This window comes from Bactrocera oleae, chromosome 5 (assembly GCF_042242935.1).
Source record: "Bactrocera oleae isolate idBacOlea1 chromosome 5, idBacOlea1, whole genome shotgun sequence".
Taxonomy (NCBI): domain Eukaryota; kingdom Metazoa; phylum Arthropoda; class Insecta; order Diptera; family Tephritidae; genus Bactrocera; species Bactrocera oleae.
In genome coordinates, this window is record NC_091539.1 from 31401234 (window position 1) to 31424434 (window position 23201).

A 23201-nucleotide genomic window follows, 5' to 3' on the forward strand; every position below is an offset into this window, starting at 1 on the left:
AGCGCATTATTCACGCCCCGTTTTACCCCGATACAATCATAGTTGCTTGATTTGTATAATGGAAAGTGAAAGAATCAAATAGAATTTAAAATGGTGTTACATAGGAAATAGGCATGGTTGTAATCCGATTTCGCCCATTTTCGCACTATAGCATAGAGATATGAGAAGAATGTTATGTACCGAATTTGGTTGATCAGATCACATCTCAAGATATGGGTTTTCACCTAAAAGTGGGCGGTGCCACGTCCACTGTCTAAGTTTTAAGTCGTCTCATACCATCCCAGAGATAAAATTTATTGTCTTTGGCGTGTTTAGTGCTTGATTTATCGCGCTTTTAGTAGTTTTTAACAGTATCGTTATATGGGGAGTGGGCGAAGTTGCCACCCGATTTAAATTTTTTTCGCACTGTAGGTAGAGGTTCTAAAACCATTTGCTTCCAGTGAATTTTGTTATTATAGCATTAGCGGTTTAGGAGATATGCACATTAAACATATTAGGGGCGGGACCACGCCCACTTTAAAAAAAATTTAACTGCAGATACGCCTCCCTAATGTGATCCAATTATTTTGTTTTTGATTAATGGCGGTTTGTGGGCGTGGTAGTGGTGCCGTGGCATCGTAGTCCGATTACGCCTATATGCAATACCAACCGTTTACGGTACCAAGAAACATGTGTACCAAGTTTCATAAAGATATCTCAATTTTTACTCAAGTTACAGCTTTCACAGACGGACGGACAGATAGTCACCCGGATTTCAACTCGTCTCTTCATACTGATCATTTATATAATATATAAATAACCCTATATCTAACTCGATTTGTTTTTGGTGATACAAACAACCGTTAGGTGAACAAAATTATTATACTCTGTCGCAACAGGTTGCGAGAGTATAAAAATATAATGATCAGTCCGAAAGGTTTTAGGTCAGAAGCGACTAGCTTTGGTCAATAGGATGTGTTCTATCAGGTCACACACATCGATGGTGATTCGCCAAGTACCCCGGGTGCTTGGATAGGATAATTATAACTATGCTAAATAAAACTTTCAAATTAATGCAAGTATAATGGATTATTTTTACTATACCTTATGCATCCAAATGATGTCTGACTGTCTGTCTATCAACTTTCGTATAAGGCATCTAAGCCTATTACATTATTTATTCATTGACAGAGAAAAACACTTCAAAAAAATGCCATAATTAGATAAACTTTATTCATAATCAACATTTTATGACACAGTCGCAATTATTTCCAAGAAGATAAAAAACAGGTGTGACCTAATTATATAGTATAATAAATATCAACAGCCGAAGTGAACATACATATGTATATATTACAAAATTATTTTTTATATATACACGTATTTATATATGGTATATATTTATATATACATATAAGTAGTCAAAAACTGTAGATTAGCAACAGATATACTCCCAAAAATGTGTTAATTAAAATTCATATAAACAATAATTTTATATACTGGGGTTGAGAATTTTTGTTAAGTACAAAATACACAGAGCTTAACAGGCGTGATGATCAAAAATATACTGTATTTGTATATTGATGTATGTGGGAGTGAGCAATTGTCACAATAATCTAAGCCATGCATAGTGCAACATGAATGCGAACATACTTGTATATATGTATTTGTTCTTATAGAAACTCGTACACATGTACATACTTATAAAATAAATTTATTTTATTGTAGTATCATCAGTATCAGTATACCTGCATATGTTTTTATAGGGGATTTTTATAAAAATATAAATATATAAGATTTTGTTTAGAAGAACATATATACACTGCTACTTTTAATTAAGACTCTTAAAAAAGATTTACAGCGTAATACGGCATGCGTGGCCAATTCCCTTTAAACGTAAGGAATATATTCTATTCAGCTTAAATAATTGAATATACTCTTGCAACATGTTCCAACAGAGTGTAATGGTTTAGTTCACCATGATCATGATAAATGATCATGATGACGAGGCGAGTTGAAATCCGAGTCCGTCCGTCCGCCTGTCCGTGCAGCTATAACTTGAGTATAAATTAAGATATCTTCATGAAATTTGGTACACGTGTTCCTTCTCAAAAACGGACGAGTTCGTAACTGAAGGTAATCGGACCACTGCCACGCCCACAAAACGCTATTAATAGAAAGCTTTTAAAATGTTATATCTAAGCACTTTTAATTAAGATATAAACCTGTAATTTGGTACAGCTGATAGCAGTAGCAAGGGGCATCTGTGGGCTAAAAGTTTTGAAAGAATGTGCTTGGCTCCGCCCCCTAATAAGTTTAGTGTACATATCTCCAAAGCTAATTCCTATAAAAACTCCTACCGACAGTATAAAAGTGGATGATATTGGATTATAACTCCGCCTTCTCCCATATAATGGTGTTTTTAAAAACTACTTAAATCGCAATAAATCAATAACTAAATGCGCCACAGGTATTAACTTTTACGCATAGGATAATACATGAGAACTCCATAGAAGCCGGAGTCAAAATTGGACGATGGATCTCCGAACCTACTCGAAAAATTTCAATCAAATTCGGAAAACCCTGAAACCTTGTACAAATAGTGCCTATGAGATATGCTATCTCGAGATTGTCAATATCGGACAATAGCTGTTCAAGCACCCACATAGCGAGTATGTGGACTCCAGTGCGTATTGCTGATTTTTTGCCGAGAATATTCGACAAACTGTGCGATATAATTTTGAAATTTGGGGAAAATGCTTTTTTGATAATAGTATATCCTTGTGTCAAAGGGTTGAATAACTAATATAAAGATTTTCGAACTTCTAGTTGACTTTATACCACGTACATCGGCGAATGTGCAAGTTATTTTAATGAAATTAAGAGAGCGTATTTTTCTACTAACAGTGTATCTTCGTGTCCAAAATGAATAAAATCGGACAAAAACTTACCTTAGCCCCTCCGTATAACTCTACCCCATATACTTTGTCAAAAATCAATCAGCCATTCCATTACTCTGCCCTCAATATATCCTATATAATGATTTCCGACTATCCACCTGACTTTAAACCGTTTAGGGTGGTCAAAGTGTGATATTTTAATGAAATTAATTGGACACGTTTTCTTAAAAGTTATAAAATTATATTAATGGTTGGCGCACATCAACTCGAACACGCACGCTGAAATTGGTGCATACGACTATATTGTAATCTGTCAAATTTTTAAAATTTCAAATTTAATATTTTTTTACATGAAATTTGCTTAGCAAAATATTCACATTTCAATAGAATTCGATACGTGTAGCTTTTAAACTGAGTAGCAGGGACAAAGGGATGCCCAACTTATTCCAGTATGAGAGCGCCTCAAAATGAGCGGGTTTTAAACATTTTCCATTGTATCCAGATCGGACAAAGTAATAATTTTTGAGCATTAAAATAAAACACCCAACATTTATTAAGATTAAATATTATTAAATATATATCCGTTGAAGTCATGGACAAACTGTTTAAATTCTTTGTGATTTTGTGATAATTTAAAATAAATGATTTTTGAATATTCAATACTTAGTCAAAAGTATAAATGTATTAGTTCTCAATTAATAAATATTTTTTTATCATTTTCAATTGAAAATAATTACTACGAAGCATGGCATCACAAAAGATTTCATCACATACATTTCAATTTCGCGTTGCTTTCATCTTAATTGTTTTCCAATTTTTGTTAGTGATCTTTAACAGCAGTAACAAATCTCTCTGTTGACAAATTTTTTTGGTAGGATTTCAATCTGGCCGTCCCCCTTTTCCAATTGCTAAACGTCAGACCTACTGAACTTTCACAGTTTCCTAACTTCAGGAGGTTTTGACGTTTAGCAATTGCTTTCTCATTTCCAGTGAGAGATGACTTGGTCATCTCTTTATCTGTGATGAGTAGTCAACTAGAAGTGCGCGAAAAATTATTTGATTTTATAACGAAAATCCAAATTGGACAATGAAAACAATTGCTAGAGAAACAAATGTTTCCAGGAATACCGTGTCGCGTTATGTTAAAATGTTCAGCAAATACCTAAATTTCAGTAGGAAGCAAGGAAGTGGTAGAACGAAAGGTTTTAAGGATCCTGACGTAGCTAAGAAGGTAATAGCGTTTTTACGAAAGATCTTAATATATCGGGGAAAAAAGTAGCGAAAAAACTACAGTGTTCTCAAACTTTTGTCAGAAAAGTTGAAAAGGAGGAAGGATTTAAGTTTGACTAAGATCGGAAAGTTCCAGACAGAAATTCCAAAAATAACGGCACAGTAAAATATCTAACCAAACGGCTTCACCTTGATTTCTTTAAACAAAATTTCTGCTACATTATGGATGAGACGCATGTGCTTGGGGACTTTTTTCAGCTTCCAGGTGTGGACTTTTATGTTGCAGATCATAAAGGGAATGTCCAAGAAGAGTTTAAAAAGAACAAAGTTTCCAAAGAAATTTTTGTCTTGGCAAGCAATTTGTAACTGTGGTAAAAGAAGCAGCCCTTTTGTTACAGCTTTAATTATCAACACTGATTTATATTATAAATCTTGGAGTGCTTGCAAAACAGCTTTTTTCTTTCATAAGACGGCATAAGATGTCCACATTTTTTTAGCAAATCGGTAATTGAATGGTATGAGAAGAACAATATAGCTTTTGTGTCAAGATATGCAAATCCACCTAACTGTCCGATCGAAAGATATTGGGTGCTGTTAAAAAGGGTTATGAAGAGCCCAAACAAGTTGCTGACACCAATAACAATTTTTCGAAAAAATGTTTTTCATCATGAATGAATTTCTGTTAAAAAACTGTTTTTGGATTGAAAATTGAGATATCTCTGTTATCTTGGTTCACATGTTTCTTGGTACCGTAAGAAGTAAGACAAATAAATTACCATAACTAAGCTCCACAATAAGATAAAATACTGTTATTTGGTTTACAGGATAATATTCGGAAGGGCATCTGCGGTTAAAATTTTTTTGTGATACCGCCCCTAATAGGTTTAATGTGCATATCTCGCAAGCCGCTAAAGTTATAATAACAAAATTAATATTTATTTTCTCTTTTTTTATAATAAATATTTTCAATTTTGATAACATTAATTAGGTATTATAACCTACGTTTTATTGTAGGCTGGAACCGAGGTGAAAAATGAGCAATAAAGTTTGCAGTGCCGAGAATTTGGAGGGAACAAGGTCATCATCTTTCAAATATTTAAAGAATTTTTCCAAAGGCGAAAAGAAAAGCTGGAATCTTTATTTAAAAATGCTCAAAAAATGGTATGGATTGTGATATTTTCCCGAAGTTTAGCAATTAGGAGAAAAAAGCCTTGAACAGTTTTAAGTCCCTAACGATGCTCATGTTACATTCTCATTTAGATAAATTTAAATATAATATCAGAACTTATTCAGAAGAATAATAAGAATAGTACCATCAAGATATAATGGAATTTGAGAGACGTTATCAAAGCCAGTATACAGTATATTTGACTGTTAATAAAAGAAACTTCTACGGAACATGACAGCAAAAATAAAAAAATTTCATATTCAACAAGTAAGGAAGGGCTAAGTTCGGATGTAACCGAACATTTTATACTCTCGCAAAGTCAAATGGTATACTCGTTTGAGATTTCTTTGTGGATTGGCTGATATTTTCGGTAGAAGGTCAACTATAGGCACTGGGGTGCACATATTTAGTACTTAGGGGCTTGAACAGTTTTGGTTCGATTTAAACAATTTTTGGTCACAAGGTGGCATACTTTAAACGTATTATTCATGCATATTATATAGGGGTAATATAGTCGTTGTTGCTTGATATGCATAGTGGAAAGTGAAAGAATCAGATGGAATTGAAAATGGTGTTATATGGGAAATAGGCGTGGTTCTAGTCCGATTTCGCCTATTTTCGCACTATAACATGGAAATATGAAAATATCGTTATGTACCGAATTTTGTTGAAATTGGTTAAGCAAATCCCAAGATATGGGTTTTCACCTAAAAGTGGGCGGTGCCACGCCCGATGACTAATTTTGAACGCGATTCCTATAAAGTCATCTCATACCATCCCAGAGATAAAATGTAATGTCTCTGGCGTGTTTAGTGCTTGATTTATCACGCTTTTAGTAGTTCTTAACAGTACCGTTATATGGGGAGTGGGCGAAGTTGCCACCCGATTTCAACTATTTTTACACCGTCAATAGAAGTGCTAAAAACATTTGCGTCCAGTGACGATTTTGTTATTATAGCAATAGCGGTGTAGGAGATATGCACATTAAGCCTATTAGAGGCGGGACCACGCCCACTTTAAAAACAAAATTTTAACTGCAGATGCCTCTCCCTAATGTGATCCTATGTACCAAATAACAGTCTTGTATCTTACTGCGGAGCATAGTTATGTCAATTTATTTGTTTTTGATTAATGGCGTTTTGTGGGCGTGGCAGTGGTCCGATTACGCCCATCTGCAATACCAACCGTCTCACGGTACCAAGAAACATGTCTACCAAGAAAGATATCTCAATTTTTACTCAAGTTAGAGCTTGCACGGACGGACGGACGGACAGACAGTCACCCGGATTTCAACTCGTCTCTTCATCCTGATCATTTATATATATATAACCCTATATCTAACTCGATTAGTTTTAGGTGATACAAACAACCGTTAGGTGAACAAAACTATTATACTCTGTAGCAACAGGTTGCGAGAGTATAATAAATGATAGGTATCTCTTAATAAATTATTTATTTGTAAAACTTTTGTGTATTTTTATTGAATCGAACTACTCCATTGTTTATACTTAAAAGCAAGTTTTGAACTTATTTTTTATTGTTACACCATGTCTTCGCAAACCGCACGAATATAGTTGTATGGTAGACCCAATATATTTTCAGTAACATACTAATTTAAAGCCTTTACACATGTCTACATGTATAAGTAATGTATGTAATATTATCATCATTATTTAAATCAATCACTCAATTCGAACTATGTGTAACCAGGCCTAAAATGTTTCATTCGAGAGACCGACTACATATAATTCGGATTTATTCTCGTTCACAACATGGATCTAAAGAAATTTGCATTGCTCGTCAATCTTAGCTGTCGTCGATTTGCCAATTCCTTGTTCGTTTCTGTTTTTTTTTTTGAAAAAATAAATTATAAGTAAAAGCAATAATAAAGATATCGAGTAGAATTCGTACAAGAGAGTTTGCGGATGCCTCATTAAAGTGGTTTAGCCGCTATTTTCCAAATGCTACCACGTTTGGTTTTGCGTATTTTAGATCAGTATTACTATTGTGAATGGTTCAAATGACAAATCAAAAAAAAAAGTTTCTCCTTGTATTTCTAAAACTTCAAATCAATTAAAATAATGTATAGCTAACAAAACCAAAGGAGTAACGGGAACGCTTTTTAACGCGAAAAAAACATTTCTTCATTGAGCTTTGCTACTCTCCGTCGCTTGGCGAATCGAAGACAGCTATTGTAATTTCCCTGTGAAAGTATATTAAATTATTAATATGTTGATTCAGTTGCTCAGGAGTTCTGTGCTTTTAATTTGAAGGTTTGGATAAACGTAGAATAGAAAAGTTCAAGAGAAACACAATTGTAATTGACTAATATTTATAGGGTGTAATGCATAAATCAACCTATATTATATACATATATTACGTATATATATTTATATATATGGTATGTTTGTAACATTTTCATAGAGATTTTTTTATACAAATATATATATATTTTTTGCACTTTATAACATTTGAGGTATATTCAACCGCAATTCTGTATGTTATATAATTTTTTTTAATAAGCCTTAGAATGTAACTACACTAAAAATTACTTTACAAGAAACTTTTAAAACTAACCAGCTAAATGAAAGAAAACTCTCTTAAATATTGATAGTTAAAGAAAGGAGGAGTATACTCGTACATAACTCATTATCTAATTTTTAAATCTGATATCACACTTATACTAAACATAGTGCCTTTCATATTTCGAGTTTACTCTTCTCCATATGTGAGCTTTTTAAAAAAAAATTTTGTGATTTACTTCATTTTAGTACGAAATATCGATATACGTGTTGATATTCCACTATTGTTTTAAGAGTGCGCCAAGTAAGAGGACTATGTTGATAAACCAAATATAGCTGACCAATCAAATGTGACAATTGCTATGATCTTGGCGAGACGCTGGTTCAAGCAATAAGCTCATACCAATGAAGCAAACATATGTACCTATGTACATATTTGCCATTCCATTCAATATTCTGTTTTTTATTTGCAATAATTGTTCGATAACTCTAAAAAGCATGATTTATATACTTTTGTGGTAACAGTAACATGAGTAAATGAGTGGTCGGTTTACTTGAAGAAGGCGTTGACGGAGATTATACAAAAATATAGGAAAGTGATTCTGAAATGTTGAAGAAGAAAAACACGCAAATATTAAGATGAATGTCGTACATTTTACCCTGACTTATTGTGATGAATAAGAAATTTTAGTTATTTAACTTTAAGCTAAGAATCAGTTGCACTTATATGTACGTCATTCGTCTGCGTTAAATTTTTATTCCCCATTCACTTTTTTTCACTACAACTTTCTCACTAATTTTCTTGCGATAGATTTTTCTGAAACCTGCGTAGCTCCTTTGTCAGCCACATTTGTACCTCATTCGATGGTAATGACGTTGGTTTGCTTTTGTGCGTTCTGAATGCATTGGATCTTCCATTTAACAGCAGGGGAACTTCGTCGGCATAGGCTTCATCGTCCTCACGAAACTTATTGTCGTCATAACAATCGCGCTCACCAAAATGAAGATCCATGGAATTGTGTTCCCGCATTAAGGGTGTTGCCATCAACGCTTCTTGTGCCTGGCGCTGTTGAAGTTGCTTTGTGTTGATGGTTGTGGATGTAATCTCATTATTCGTTTTAATTTCGCGTTTTTGTCATTCATGATACAAACAATCGGTATAGCTGCTCATCGATAATGACAGCTGCGTATCCACAGACTTTTGACGCTTCGTCATCGATAAAGCATTTAGATGCTGTGTTGGATGTGTCTGAGACGCAACGCCTGCGACAGCTGTTGCATTGAATGCATGCATATGAAAGTGTGAATGAACACCAGTCAACTTGACGAGTGGAATGCGATAGACTCGCAATGGCTTCATACGATCTGGGGAACGAGAGCAGCTATCAGTGAGGTTAGGTGAATTACCACCACCACTACCACTGCTTGTGACACTATTGAAGAGATTTCGATACTTAGAAGTTCGCCTGGTGGGCGACATGGGCGACAGTTGGCTGCTCTTACTGCTATTACTATTACTGCTGCCGCTATTATTGTTTCGCGGCGAATTCGGCGGTACACCATGTTGTGTTAGCTGTTGTTGCTGTAAGTGTTCGCCAACTTTTGAAGTGTTGCGTAATCCACTAAAACGGTTGTCTGTGTCGCCACAAGAATTACTTTTAGCTATTACCGGCTTATCTTCGTACACATTGTGGGTTTTCTGGAGCGAACGGGCTCGATGTATGTGTGGCAATGATCCGCTAGCGTTCGGTATCTCTAGCAAATTCGTTAGTTCATGTTCTGGATTTATTGGTATGTCTTTGGGAGTTAAGCAAAGCTGTTCACCTCGAGAGAGTTCCTCATTAGAAGATGCTTCGCTCGGGGTGGTGCCTAACCGACGTTCCGATGCTGAAAACTCATGTATATGCAAACCTTTAATGTGAAGATCTTTAGACATAAATTCTGGGGCCGTTGTAACAAAAAATATGTCTCGCTTAGAGGTTATCAGCTGTAATTCCGGCATTATTGCTGTATGCACTAAGTTACCGTTCACCAATAGTCGAATTTCCATTGAGTCTGATGTGAAACCAAGTATATAGGGAAAGGCACAAACAACAGCGGTCGGTGATGTGTTCCAGTGGAAGTCGAAGTTGTTTTTTGTGTCAGATCGACTGCTCAACTTCTGAAAATGGCAAGTATCTGTGGGGCAAAAGAAATTTGCGAATGATCAAATAAGGTCAAAAATTGCGGTAATTTTATAGTGTAAATGTGAGATAAAATACGTATACGAGTACATGATCTACTGAAATAAGGAATATCAGCTCTGCTAATTGGTATGAAATCATTAAAACATTCGAAACTTCTAGGGAAGTAGAAACTTCAGATTATATGGTATGTCGAGGCGAAGACTATATACTGCTGATATGATACGGTATATCGTTTCCGAATAAGGACTAAAAACGGAATAGACAACTTACGATTATAACACAACAGTAATTCTGTTTCCATGCCATCACAGAGTTCAATGGCCGCCGTCAATTGTGCTTGATTTCTTTTTGCCGATTCCAAATCATAGAGTCTATTGGCTGTTCCCGTTTGATCACAGACAATTTCGTAATGGTATCTAAATGCAGCAATTAGTTAACAAATTCTCATTAGATTATAGTAAAACAAATTGTAAATTGTTTTTACAAAAAAATTTACTGGTTATAGAATTAACCATCCTGTGTTCATCAGATACTCACTTGTAGCCTACGCAAATCAGTCCACCCGCGTTTGTGTTCGTCGGTCCCTCCAGTGGCGTTATTAAGCTTGGCGACTCACACAGCGTGATTTCCTTTTGATAGATGAATCCTTCCACTGTTTCTGTGTCGTTTTTCGGACACCACGACGCCCAGGCGGCTGAATGCTTCCATTGAAATAACTGTAATTTGCGGTTGACTGCCACCATCAGCCTCAAATGGCCGCCACTACTACGTGAGCTTGCAAACAAATGACATCCGCGTGTGCGTTCGATACGGCGTTCCTTCACCTCGGCGCGACTGCGGCAACGCAAAGTTTCCTCGCCATTATTGAGCTGAAATTCACGCAAACGAAAGACGTGAATGCGATGAGCGTCACGATTAGTTAGTGAGCCGCCGCGTATGAGCACAATTCCATGGTCTTCCAGCACGCTTAGTTGTCGCACTTGAAATGTCTTGTCAAAGATTAACTGATGCGATTGATCCTCTGCAAAAGGTTGCAAATGCTCAAATTGCGATTGATTTAACAATCCTCCCATGTGTACATACATAATAAATAAATTGGAATATACATATGTATAATAAATTTGTTTTCGAAAAGGATATGAATACTATTAATCACTTAGGTTATACAATAGGTCGGAAGTATGCGTAATATTCATTATGCTTCTGGACTACGCACGATAAGGTTTTATCACAAAAACCAGAACACCCAGCAGTCAATCTCCAATTAATGCAAATTACTACGTTCTACTACTACGCCCTCTAATGTACTAATTTAAGATCATTTATTTTACCTTTCATCAGATATGTTCCATCATCAGTGGCAATAAATAAGTTTTCGTCGTTGGAACCGAATGAGTCGCCTACCAGTGTTCCACGATGCAAAAATGTTGGATAAAAACAATGTGGTTCCCACGGTGGATTGCGAAATATTGTGCAGGGGCTAGCGGAGGCAATACTGGTCGGCGCATCGCCTCGCACGATAGCCTCTAATTTCAGTGCCTGACCGATGCGCACGAACTCAATCTGTCGCGCGTCCTCTTTTAATTTTGATGTTCGGGGCACATCGTAGAGAACTTCAGAGAATGCGCGTCTATTTAGCATATTCTGTAATAAAAATTAGAAGTTAAATATACTTGTATTGAGACAATTTGTAGTGGATATTAGTACACAAGGGTAGGGTAAGTACTGGAATATCTGACCGTCTATTGTTGTTGTAACGGAGTATTCACTTTATTGTCATATTACAAGTATATAGACCTTCCATGTTAATACTACGAAATACATGCTGGTGCTATTACAGATATCCCTTTACACTCGTGAAACAACAAGTGGAATGTTGAACTCACGCTCACAAGACTTGTTTTTTTTTTAATAATACTCTATAAATCACTAAATCTAGAGAATTCGACATAAACGAATAATATCTTAATTTTGCTAAGTAATAAAACTACCTTAATTAATATTAGACCAGGGTAGATAATTTGAAGAAACAAAAAAAATCATAGTAGATTAAAACACATCGTAAACGAAAGACAAAATGACAAACATCAAGGGCTAAGAAGGGCTTATCTCGATTTCCGGCAAAATTACGAGTCCTATTGAAAAAACGTATATTTCAATGTTGTAGGTAATGAAAAGGTCTATAACTCTTGTGTATAGACTTTTTTCAAATAATCTTAAAATTAAATTATTCGATATTAGGGCAAAATACAGAAGAAAACAATAAATATTTTAAATAAATAAAAACACAGTGTGTTGGAGACATACGAAGTTAAATTTACACCAAATTTCGTGTAAGAAAAAAAATGTTTGTACAAGATAAAAATAAAAATCCAAATACTTTTTCACATAAATTTTGAGGAGAGAATAATATAAACAATATTGACATATAACCATTTCTATAGGACTCATAGTTTTGCCGGGATAAGAGATTATTGCCCTTAAAAATTTAGCTCCTCCCCTTCCTTTTCCAGACCTTATTTCGCCCGTAAATTATTTTTCCCTTGATGTTTGTCATTTTGTCTTTCGTTTCGGATGTGTGTTCTACTATAATTTTTATACTCTCCCAACCTGTTGCTACAGAGTATAATAGTTTTGTTCACCTAACGGTTGTTTGTATCACCTAAAACTTATCGAGTTAGATATAGGGTTATATATATATAAATGATCAGGATGAAGAGACGAGTTGAAATCCGGGTGACTGTCTGTCCGTCCGTCCGTCTGTCCGTCCGTCTGTCCGTCCGTCCGTGCAAGCTCTAACTTGAGTAAAAATTGAGATATCTTTATGAAACTTGGTAGACATGTTTCATGGTACCGTGAGACGGTTGGTATTGCAGATGGGCGTAATCGGACCACTGCCACGCCCACAAAACGCCATTAATCAAAAACAAATAACTTGCCATAACTAAGCTCCGCAATAAGATACAAGACTGTTATTTAATACACAGGATCACATTAGGGAGGGGCATCTGCAGTTAAAATTTTTTTTAAAAAAGTGGGCGTGGTCCCGCCTCTAATAGGTTTAATGTGCATATCTCCTAAACCGCTAATGCTATAATAACAAAATTCACTGGAAGCAAATATTTTTAGCACTTCTATTGACGGTGTGAAAATAGTTGAAATCGGGTGGCAACTCCGCCCACTCCCCATATAACGGTACTGTTAAAAACTACTAAAAGCGCGATAAATCAAGCACTAAACTCGCCAGAGTCATTAAATTTTATCTCTGGGATGGTATGAGATGACTTTATAGGAACCGCGTTCAAAATTAGACAGTGGGCGTGGCACAGCCCACTTTTAGGTGAAAACCCATATCTTGAGATCTGCTTAACCGATTTCAACCAAATTCGGTGCATAACGTTCTTTTCATGTTTCTATGTCACAGTGCAAAAATGGGCGAAATCGGACTACAACCACGCCTACTTTCCATATAACACCATTTTAAATTCCATCTGATTATTTCACTTTCCACTATGCAAATCAGGCAACAATGACTGTATCGGGATAAAACTTTGCGTGAATAATGCGATTAAAGTATGCCACCTTGTGGCCAAAAATTGTCTAAATCGAACCAAAACTGTTCAAGCACCTAAGTACTAAATATGTGGACCCCAGTGCCTATAGTTGACCTTCTACCGAAAATATCAGCCAATCCACAAAGAAATCTCAAACGAGTATACTATTTGACTTTGCGAGAGTATAAAATGTTCGGTTACATCCGAACTTAGCCCTTCCTTACTTGTTATATTTGGTTTTGTATCATTTTCAAAGCCTTTAGCACTAGTCTATATAGAAATATTCGGTATAAAAAATAATCATGTCTGTTGGCAGCTTAAGGAACTTGTCCAGCGAACTTCTGAGACTTTTAATCAAAAATGTTAATCTATGTAACATAAAAGGTTTACATTGCCCACTTATGTGCCTAACAACATTACCTCATCGTGTGGTTTTATTTCATTATTATCTCCTCAGCTTCGACCAGGACAATACGATATATTTCTAGACTTCAAACCAAACACAAACGAATTTCATTTGATTTCTAATTAGTAGTCCTCTAGTTCCATATGCTCAAATCTGACAAACTGAAACCTGGATATATAAGATAATTGAAGTCATAAATTCTCCGAACGCTTTTCAGCAGCTAGTGTGCTGTTGATAAACGCAGCTACAACATTTTATATTGAACCAGTAAATAATGATAAAATTATCATAAATACCATATATTTATATGATGCTCTGCAGGTTAATTCTTTAGACATTGTTTTACGGTCAATAAATTTTGATTTTGTAAGTATTATATAAATACAACTTACCAGTTTACTATCACCCATATAGTCGTCGTATAAGTCTTTTATTAACATATCCAAAGTTCTTTCTCGTTTTTTTGAAAATATTGGTGTTTGAAAAGTGGCTTTTTCCGCGTTTATCATTTTTACAAGCAGAAACTCGCGAAACATGAAAATATCCTGTTTGAAAGAAAAACAATGAACAAGATATTATTACATTTTTAAGGGAAATTCGAATTGATGCAAAGTGTGCAAATGTATACTACTAGCGGAAATAAAAAAAGCAAATAGAGAGTTAACATTTTTATTCAAACTTAACTACGAAATTAAAGAGATGTGAATTTTGAACGATTGGGAATATTTTGGTACCTCCGAAAAATGTGTGTAAAATGGGTGCTACAAGTTACTAAAAACAAAATGGATTGATATTTCGGTTAACTGTTTGGAGGCGTTCATTTGTAGTTAATCCATTCTTTGCCAATGGATGACACATGGATCCACCATTTCACTCCGGAGTTCAATCGACAGTCACCCTATATTTGCTCGCGATGAATCACATAAAACGCTTGAAAGGATATATATTTTCAATGCATACTCATCGACTTTTTAACAGCTTTTATCAAATAACAACGCCGCCTCAAATTTTTGATAATATATTATTATATTAGTTGTTAGGATGACGATAAATAAACTGATAAATAATTCAACTGTTATCGAATCTGCTTCTTATAAGTTTATTTATTAATTTCTTACTTATTTTATGTGTCATAACTGTAGCTTAATAAAAAAACTTAAAATCATTACGCCATTGGTTCAAAACGGTTCACTGCGATAGTTTTTAAATTTTGAAACAGCTTAAAATATTAATTATAAAAAGCTTTAGGCTAATCATGTGTTTTAGGCAATTAATTATAATGTTTTTCAACTCAAATTTTCTTTTTAGGCTTAAAATACATCTCAGTTTTGAATAAAATGTTAATTTTTCGCCAAAAATGTGTATATGTAGCTAATCTAACGCTTGATGTTAGGTAATATAGTGTGCAGTGGGTAGTTGTGAGCAAAATTTTAACAAAGTTCGTGAATGAATATGTATTTATTAGCAAAAAATTAAAACTTAAAATTATACATAACGTAGTCAAACTTAAAAAAGACGGAGAAAATGATGTACTATAACAATATGGATAAAAAAAATTTCCCAATAACTCTCGGTATCATATCTGTTGTTTATTTGACTAAACAAGTTATTTCGTTTTAGCAGGTTCTATAGACAAATTATAAACTTTAAATAGATTTTTAGAAAGATACACTTATTTTTTGGCCCAACCTAGTATTTTTAAAATTATATGTATTTTCAAATTGGATCACCGAATAGACACATTATGTGTGTTATGATTAATTTTTTAAAAACGCTAAAAAGAAAAACAGTAACGTAACTAATAAATATGGCATTTTTATTTCAAAATAAATAAAATACTGCTACAATTCAAAGTGTTCATTAGTTGTAGCTGGCGAATGTGCAATGTACATTGTATTTCTAATTCATTTTTGCCTATAGATTTTATCTGACACATTAACTCTCTTATAAAATATAATATAATTACAGTAAACTAGTTGACATGACAATATTAACAACATTATTTTTAGAACACTAACCGTAAATTCAGGTGGATTTGGAAGAGTCGGTCCAAAGGGCGGCACATTTTCATCGCAAAATACTGCCAAACGGTAGGCATTGTTGAGTTTTGTAACCACCGCAAATATATCTGTGAAAGTGGTTATAATTAATTCCAGAATTAGTATTCAAAAAAAAATCTGCTTTATTTACTCCATTGGATTATTTTTTGAGAAACAATTTGAATTACATGTAATTTTATGTCTTTTATGTCTTATGCTTACGTGTAAATTGGCTCTTGATCCACGTGGGATCAAATGCTGTCGGCAGTATAAATTCGATGTTATCTTTATCGTTTGCGTCCGTTTGCCGCATGTTGATTTGGACTGCGGTTGGCTGGTCAATGAAAATGATGTTAACAATGTCATTGCCAATATGCCGTTTCCGTTCCACCTGTGGGTAAACATAATTAAATTGTTATGATTTTTTGGCTGTTCAAAAAGTGACAAAAAAAACTTCTTTCAATCATTTCATATGTACCTGTTGCCGATTATCCTGGGAATATGGTAGAAGCGTCGATACGTGAAACATTATTTCGTGTCCTTCATATAGCGTATATATAGAATATTTGCCGGTCATATCGCCTGTTATGTTTACATGGCAACATACAAATATGGTGAGCATTAAAAAATTGAAAATATTACTCGTATTATACTAATATTACATAATCTTTTTTACTATTTTCTGATTTTGTGTATTTCTCATAAAAAAAAAAGATTATATTGGGAGTATAAATTTTTGGTACTTATTTCCCCATCTCGAATCACGTTCAGATAGGATAATAAGAAACAGAGCTCTATATATATATAATATATAGTTACCTAAATGTTTACATTTTTTGGTTGAAAGTTCTATTTTTCTCCACCAAGCGATTCTCCAACTTTTATAACACGTCTGAAAAATACACATTCTGTAGATCTTGAAAATAGGCGCCAAGGTGGAGATAACCACCGCATTGGACTATAATTTATGCACGACGAGTGACTTTTTCGGAGGCATGTCTGTATGGGGAACAGTTTGTAGCCTAGTTCGACCAATGTGGACAACAAGAAATTCTTGGCCTTCTTCAGAGTAGGTTCGCGAACCGCCGTCCGAGATTGCTCTTTTTTCACTTTTTCTAAAATCCGCAGACACCCCCACACACGTTCCCATATGCTACTAAAACAACACCAGGGATAACATAAAGGGATGCCAAACTTATTCCAGTGTGAGATCGTCTCAAAATTAGCGTTTTTATACTCTCGCAACTTGGTGCTACAGAGGTGTTCATCTAACGGTTGTTTGTATCACCTAAAACTAATCGAGTTTGATATAGGGTTATGTATATATAAATGATCAGGATGAAGAGACGAGTTGAAATCCGGGTGACCGTCTGTCCGTCCGTCGGTGCAAGCTGTAACTTGAATAACAATTGAGATATCTTTATGAAACTTGATACACATATTTCTTGATTCCGTAAGACGGTTGGTAATGCAGATGGGTGTAATCGGACCACTGCCATGCCCACAAAACGCCATTAATCAAAAACAAATAAATTGCCATAACTAAGCTCCACAACAAGATACAAAACTCTTATTTAGTATACAGGATAACATTAGGGAGAATCATCTGCAATTAAAATTTTTTTTAAAGTGGTCGTGGCCCCGCCCCCTAATAGGTTTAATGTGTATGTCTCCTAAACCGCTAAAAAATACTGAAAGCACGATAAGCCAAGCACTAAACACGCGAGAGATATTAAATTTTATCTCTAGGATGGTATGAGATGACTTTATAGGAAGCGCGTTTAAAATTAGACAGTGAGCCCATGGGAAAACCCATATCTTGTTATCTGCTTAACCGATTTCAACCAAATTCGGTGCATAATATTCTTTTCAGATTTCTATGTTACAGTACGAAAATGGGCGAAATAGGAGTACAACCGCGCCTATTTCCCATATAAAACCATTTTAAATTTCATCTAATTTTTGCACTTTCCATTATGCAAATCAAGCAACAATGATTATATCGGGGTAAAACTTTGCGTGAATAATAAGTTTAAAGTACGCCACCTTGTGACCAAAATTTGTCTAAATCGAACCAAAACTGTTCAAGCCCATAGGTACTGAATATGTAGACCCCAGTGCCTATAGTTGACCTTCTACCGAAAATATCGGTCAATCCACAAAGAAATCTCAAACGAACCATTTAACCGAACTTAGCTCTTCCTTACTTGTTTATAATATTTTCCATTATAGCCAGATTAGACAAAATAAAAATTTTTGGGCATTTAAATTAAAAAATTATTATATACATATATCCTTTTTTGTCATTTTGTGATATATTAAAACAACTGATTTTTGAACTTTCAATATGAGAAATAAGGGGATTTAAACGTATTAGCTCTCAATTAATATATGTTTTTCAATGGAAAATTATTACTACGAAGCATGACATCACAAAATATTTCATCACATACATTTCAATTTCGCCTTTTCTTTATTTTCATTGTTTTACAATTTTTGTTAGTGATCTTGAACAGCGGCAAAAAATCTCTCCTTTCACATATTTTTATGGTAAGATCTCAATCTGGCCGTCCCTTTTATTCCAATTGCAAAACGTCAAAACTTCCTGAGCTCAACTCAACTGTAAAAGTTCAGGAGGTTACTTACGCTCTCACTTACTTCCAATGACATGAGAGTTTGACATCTCTTTAGCTCTAACAAAACTAAGAGTTCGATTGGGTGAAATTGTGACACTAGACTAAAGAATTCACTACCTTAGTGGTCGGCAGCTCATTGCCCGCCGAGCACCTCAGTAGATACCGAGGCTGTGTGCCAAACGGTAGAAAAATGAAAATGCTGACAGATGAAAATGGAGTTTTGACGTTTTTCGTGATGAATGTTAGAGGAAAATTTTGACAACTTATAAATATCAATACAAATATGCATTCAGGAATAAAAAAATTTAAAAAAATGCGTAACAAGTATGTTATAAAATATGGACGGCGAACCAAAACCAAACACAAGTAGAGAAAAATTGTTTGACTTTGAAGCGACTTTTTTTTTAAACTATGTTACCTTAGCTTTTAAGCTGCAACCAAGAGTAACAATATGAAAATCTTATGTATTTTTCGTATTTTAATAAAAATTTTAACAATAAGTCATTTTGATCTTAACCATTGCAAAAAATTAAAATACCCCTTTCAGAAGCCAAAAAAAAAACTTGTACACTTACGTTGACAACACTTTAAAAACAGTTACCAAGTAGGTACCGTTATTTTTGTCTGGTATTTTTTTGCGTACAGGCTCTGGTAGCCAAATATTGGCAAGAGAACAAAAGGACTCGCGAAATAGTCAATGTTTAAAAAAGAAGAACGTATTATTGTTCAGTACATTATTGCTAAATTCAAAAAGACTGGTGGAGTTGGAAGACCAGTTTGCAGAGGCAGATGGCCCCAAAAAATTTACACGCTTCAGGCTGAAAGCAAAGGTGCCCCTGACGGAACTTCTTGCCTGATTTTAGAGCGTTACAAAACAAGCCACAATTAACGAATAAACGTTTACTATATTCCAAAGAGTAAATCCCTCTCTATAACGAATTTTGGGATTAAAGTTTAAATAATACTGTCAAGCATGGTGGAGGCTGTATTGTGTGGTGTGTGGTACAATGAAACCAAAAGGGGTGCAGTGTTTGCAAATGGCGTCGGTAACCTTGTTTTCTTCGAAGGAATTACGGACTACGAGGTAATATTATAATTGGCTCCGTCAGCAGCTAAATTCAATTTAAATGGTGGCTACTGCTTTATTCAGGATAAAAACCCGAAGCATTCTGCTTTAGTGGTTAAGGAATGTTTGTTGTATAACATGAAAACAGTTCGGCCACATCCTCCCCAGAGTCCAGACCTCAATCCCATTGAAGACCTGTGGGCCTATGTGGAGACGAAGTTACGAGAGCGCAAAGTTAATAGCAAAAATTAAGTTAAGGCTACTTTTCAGGATATATGGGCAAATATGGCTCCTGAACTTACACAAAATTTGGTGAATTCTATAAACCATCATAGAGATCAAAGATGCACACACAACGTATTATTTTAATATTCCTTAAAGAGTCTTAAAATGTCAATTTATGCAAACTGTACAAGTTTTATTTTGGTCTTCGAAAAAGGAGTTATTTGGAATTTTTATTTTTTTGAAGAACTGGATTTTAAAAAATTAATTTTCATTACATTATGAAAATGAATAAATCGGTTTTTTTCTCACTTTTTAATGACACTCACAAGTTTTAATAGTTTAGGAGATAATTCACTTCAAAGACAAACCATCTCGCTGTACAAGTTTTTTTTTTGATTCACTGTATATTATAAGTTCGTAGTTATTCATTTGTTTATGTTATTATTTATTCCATTCAAAACAGAAATGATACTCTAAATAAGGAAAGTTGTTGACTCCTTTTGAATTTGTATTATTTAGAAAAGATATTGTAAAATAAATAAGATTAAATAATTAAGTAAGAATAATATTTTTGTCGATAATTAAAAGATCTTAATGTAATTGTATTCATGTATATATGAAGATATAATTATGTATGGTATGTGCACATGTGTACCCAATGAAAGCAGCGTAACAATGTACTAGTGCCTAAAGTTTGCAACTAAGATCAAATCTTCAAATTAATGAAATTGTTCTAGTTATCAGTTATTGGCAAACAAATTATTTGCTTCTAATTCGATTCATTTTACGAATATATTTAAAAATTTAAATAATAAGGCAAACATTCAAACGATGCAGTGGCGTTTGTTTTGAACTTCAACTGTCAAAATTTTACTTTTCATTTGGCATAGCTGTTATAATGTGATTATTAATAGCAACTTTTAAATGTTGCCTTGATAATTTCTGCTTGTTTTCCGTTTTATTAAGTTTTCGTTATTTCGCTCTGTGTAATACGTTACCGATCTTTTTAGGGTGTTCGGTTCCCCTATAGATAATATATTCGAAAAACATGTTTACTTAAAAAAATGTCCGTTTAAGTAATTTTCTATATCACTGTTACGCTCATACAGTGCGTTAAAAAAATTACGTATTCTGTAGGTAGCGTTTATTTAAAAAAATTTTGTAATTATAGAAAATACATTGTTTGGTTATACATAGCTGACGTTTATTCAACACTGCCTCCAATTGCCCACATTGTCTATTATAGTCTGATATCTATCATGGCATCTTGCAACTCAATTTTCCGCATATTTCGCATATTTTCCGCGACTTCCAGGTATCTTGGAGTAGTCGAATGAAATATTTTGTTGACGTTAAATGTTTTCCTGATATTTTGCCTTTCACTAAAGTCCGAACTTCTATATGGGATTGGCGTCTGTCGACTATGATTGGCAAGCTAAAGTACCAATACGGTTTTCTTTTTTTCAGTGAGCACAGAGTCTCATATAATCTTACATTGGGGAGAGACGGGGGGTCTCGGCAAATATCACACAATTATTTTTCTGATTGCAGCAAAAAATATTATACTATTTTGGTCCACTTAATCCAGATTGTGAATGCTTAATGTTTAATCCTTAGCGTAATCGTTATAAGATTAAGATCATTTACTAATTCGTTCGAAAAATAATAAATTCATTCATACTTCGACGTTATACATCTACTGACTGTCAAACCACCATATTTGTTTTATAAAAAATAGCTCAATTTAATCTGAATTTACGGTACAGTGTATCCCGTCCTTTGTTTTCGCGCCACTGCCTACTGATTCAACCGCTGAATGTCTTCATCAGCACGCCTTATAATCTCTATTGCCCAAGTGTACGCGATGATTTAGAGAAGAGATGCTATAGTACATGCAGTATTTACTTTGCATCTATCACAAGAGCTGCAGAGCACAGGCGAGCAGCCCACATTACGTGTGTTCCACAAAGTGCGACTCTCACGGATTGTTACAAGACCAGCTAATGACTTACTGTGCACAAGCTCCAACGGCTTAGAGCGGCTAAATCAGAACGAAGTTGAAGGAGCAAATGATTTTACTGAAAATCATATGGACATGTTGGTTCCAATAGTCTCTCTTGAAACCGCGCATGATTCTCCATGGACTGAATTGATGTAGATATTCGTTTTTTAATCACAGTAGTTACGATTTAAGTATTATATTGATACATTTTATTACACTTATAATTAAACTCTTAGCGATGATGATTACTAGTCTTAACTAGTCGTAAATAAAAGTACGAAGCCAATTTTTTGTTTGTTTTTGCAATAACAATCTAACGCATTTACGTAAGAAACCCACGTTTTGAAAAATCTCACGTGAGATTGAGGGATGGGGGAGGGGGTTGAATAAAATCTCACGGCATCGCACCATGTGAGGAAGTAAGGTATAGAAAATTTAAAAAAACACCTCACGTAATTTTTGGACGCCCCTAATAAGATCGAAAAAACCATCTGAATTGTACGCATTAATGATTGCAATTGAACATGCAAACAAATAAAAACGATTTCTGCGAATTGACCGCACTAACGAAAAACGTTATTTTCTACAAATATTTTTGATAAATTTGGAATTTAATAAAGTTTAAAGCCAATAAATAAAATTTGGAAGAAAAATAGGTAAATTGAAACTTTATGAATTTTAATAGCCTAAAGTTTTGAATTTTGTAGCATACTATCCCAAAACATTATACAAGATCCTTGCCTTGTTGAGGTATTTGGCCGGTTTAATAGTAGAGTATTTGAGGAAACCTGTGCCGAATGATTCGTTTTTTATCCTGAGTTTCTATCATTATTTGCATTCATATCGGAATTTCCGTCATTCTAAAATCCATACCAGGAAACGTATAATATAGGTGTAGTAAAAATAAATCCATTATTTTTGAATGAAATTGAAGGGTTAAATTACCATAGCTAGAATGGTCCGATTTGGGTCAAATATGCGCAGTTTTGTTTGATAACTTGTTGCCATTTTAAGGGTAATTTTATTATGCCTTTCTCATAGAAGCATTCGTTTCTATAGGTAAAAAATTGAGACAGTCGATTTTCACAAGCCTCTCTTGAAGCGAATTCTTCACCTGCAAAATTGTTCGCCATGGACAGAAACAGATGATAATCACTTGGTGCCAGGTCCGGGCTATAAGGTTGATGCATAAGCACCTCCCAACAAAGCTCCCACAGCTTCTGCCGAGTCACTATCAATGTGCGTGACCTGGCGTTGTCCTGATGGAACACAATTCGTCTCCTATTGG

The 23201-nt window shown here is 34.5% G+C and overlaps 1 protein-coding gene across 5 annotated transcripts in view; it reads right to left on the reverse strand.

The window, feature by feature from the left end:
- Positions 1-7608: 7608 nt before the first annotated feature.
- Positions 7609-23201, reverse strand: part of LOC118682617 (GTPase-activating Rap/Ran-GAP domain-like protein 3) — a 106429-nt gene continuing 90836 nt past the window's right edge. For 4 of the 5 annotated variants that reach the window (XM_070109547.1, XM_036371869.2, XM_036371870.2 and 1 more), the window contains 8 exons: positions 16463-16566; positions 16207-16375; positions 15964-16073; positions 14338-14490; positions 11317-11629; positions 10523-11006; positions 10256-10401; positions 8797-9977 (listed from right to left, as the gene is read on the reverse strand). In XM_070109547.1, coding sequence (XP_069965648.1) covers positions 8935-9977; positions 10256-10401; positions 10523-11006; positions 11317-11629; positions 14338-14490; positions 15964-16073; positions 16207-16375; positions 16463-16566 — 2522 coding nt within the window. In that variant the 3' untranslated portion in view covers positions 8797-8934. Of the gene's footprint in view, positions 9978-10255; positions 10402-10522; positions 11007-11316; positions 11630-14337; positions 14491-15963; positions 16074-16206; positions 16376-16462; positions 16567-23201 lie in introns of all 5 variants that reach the window. The other variant, XM_070109549.1, reaches the window with a different exon arrangement.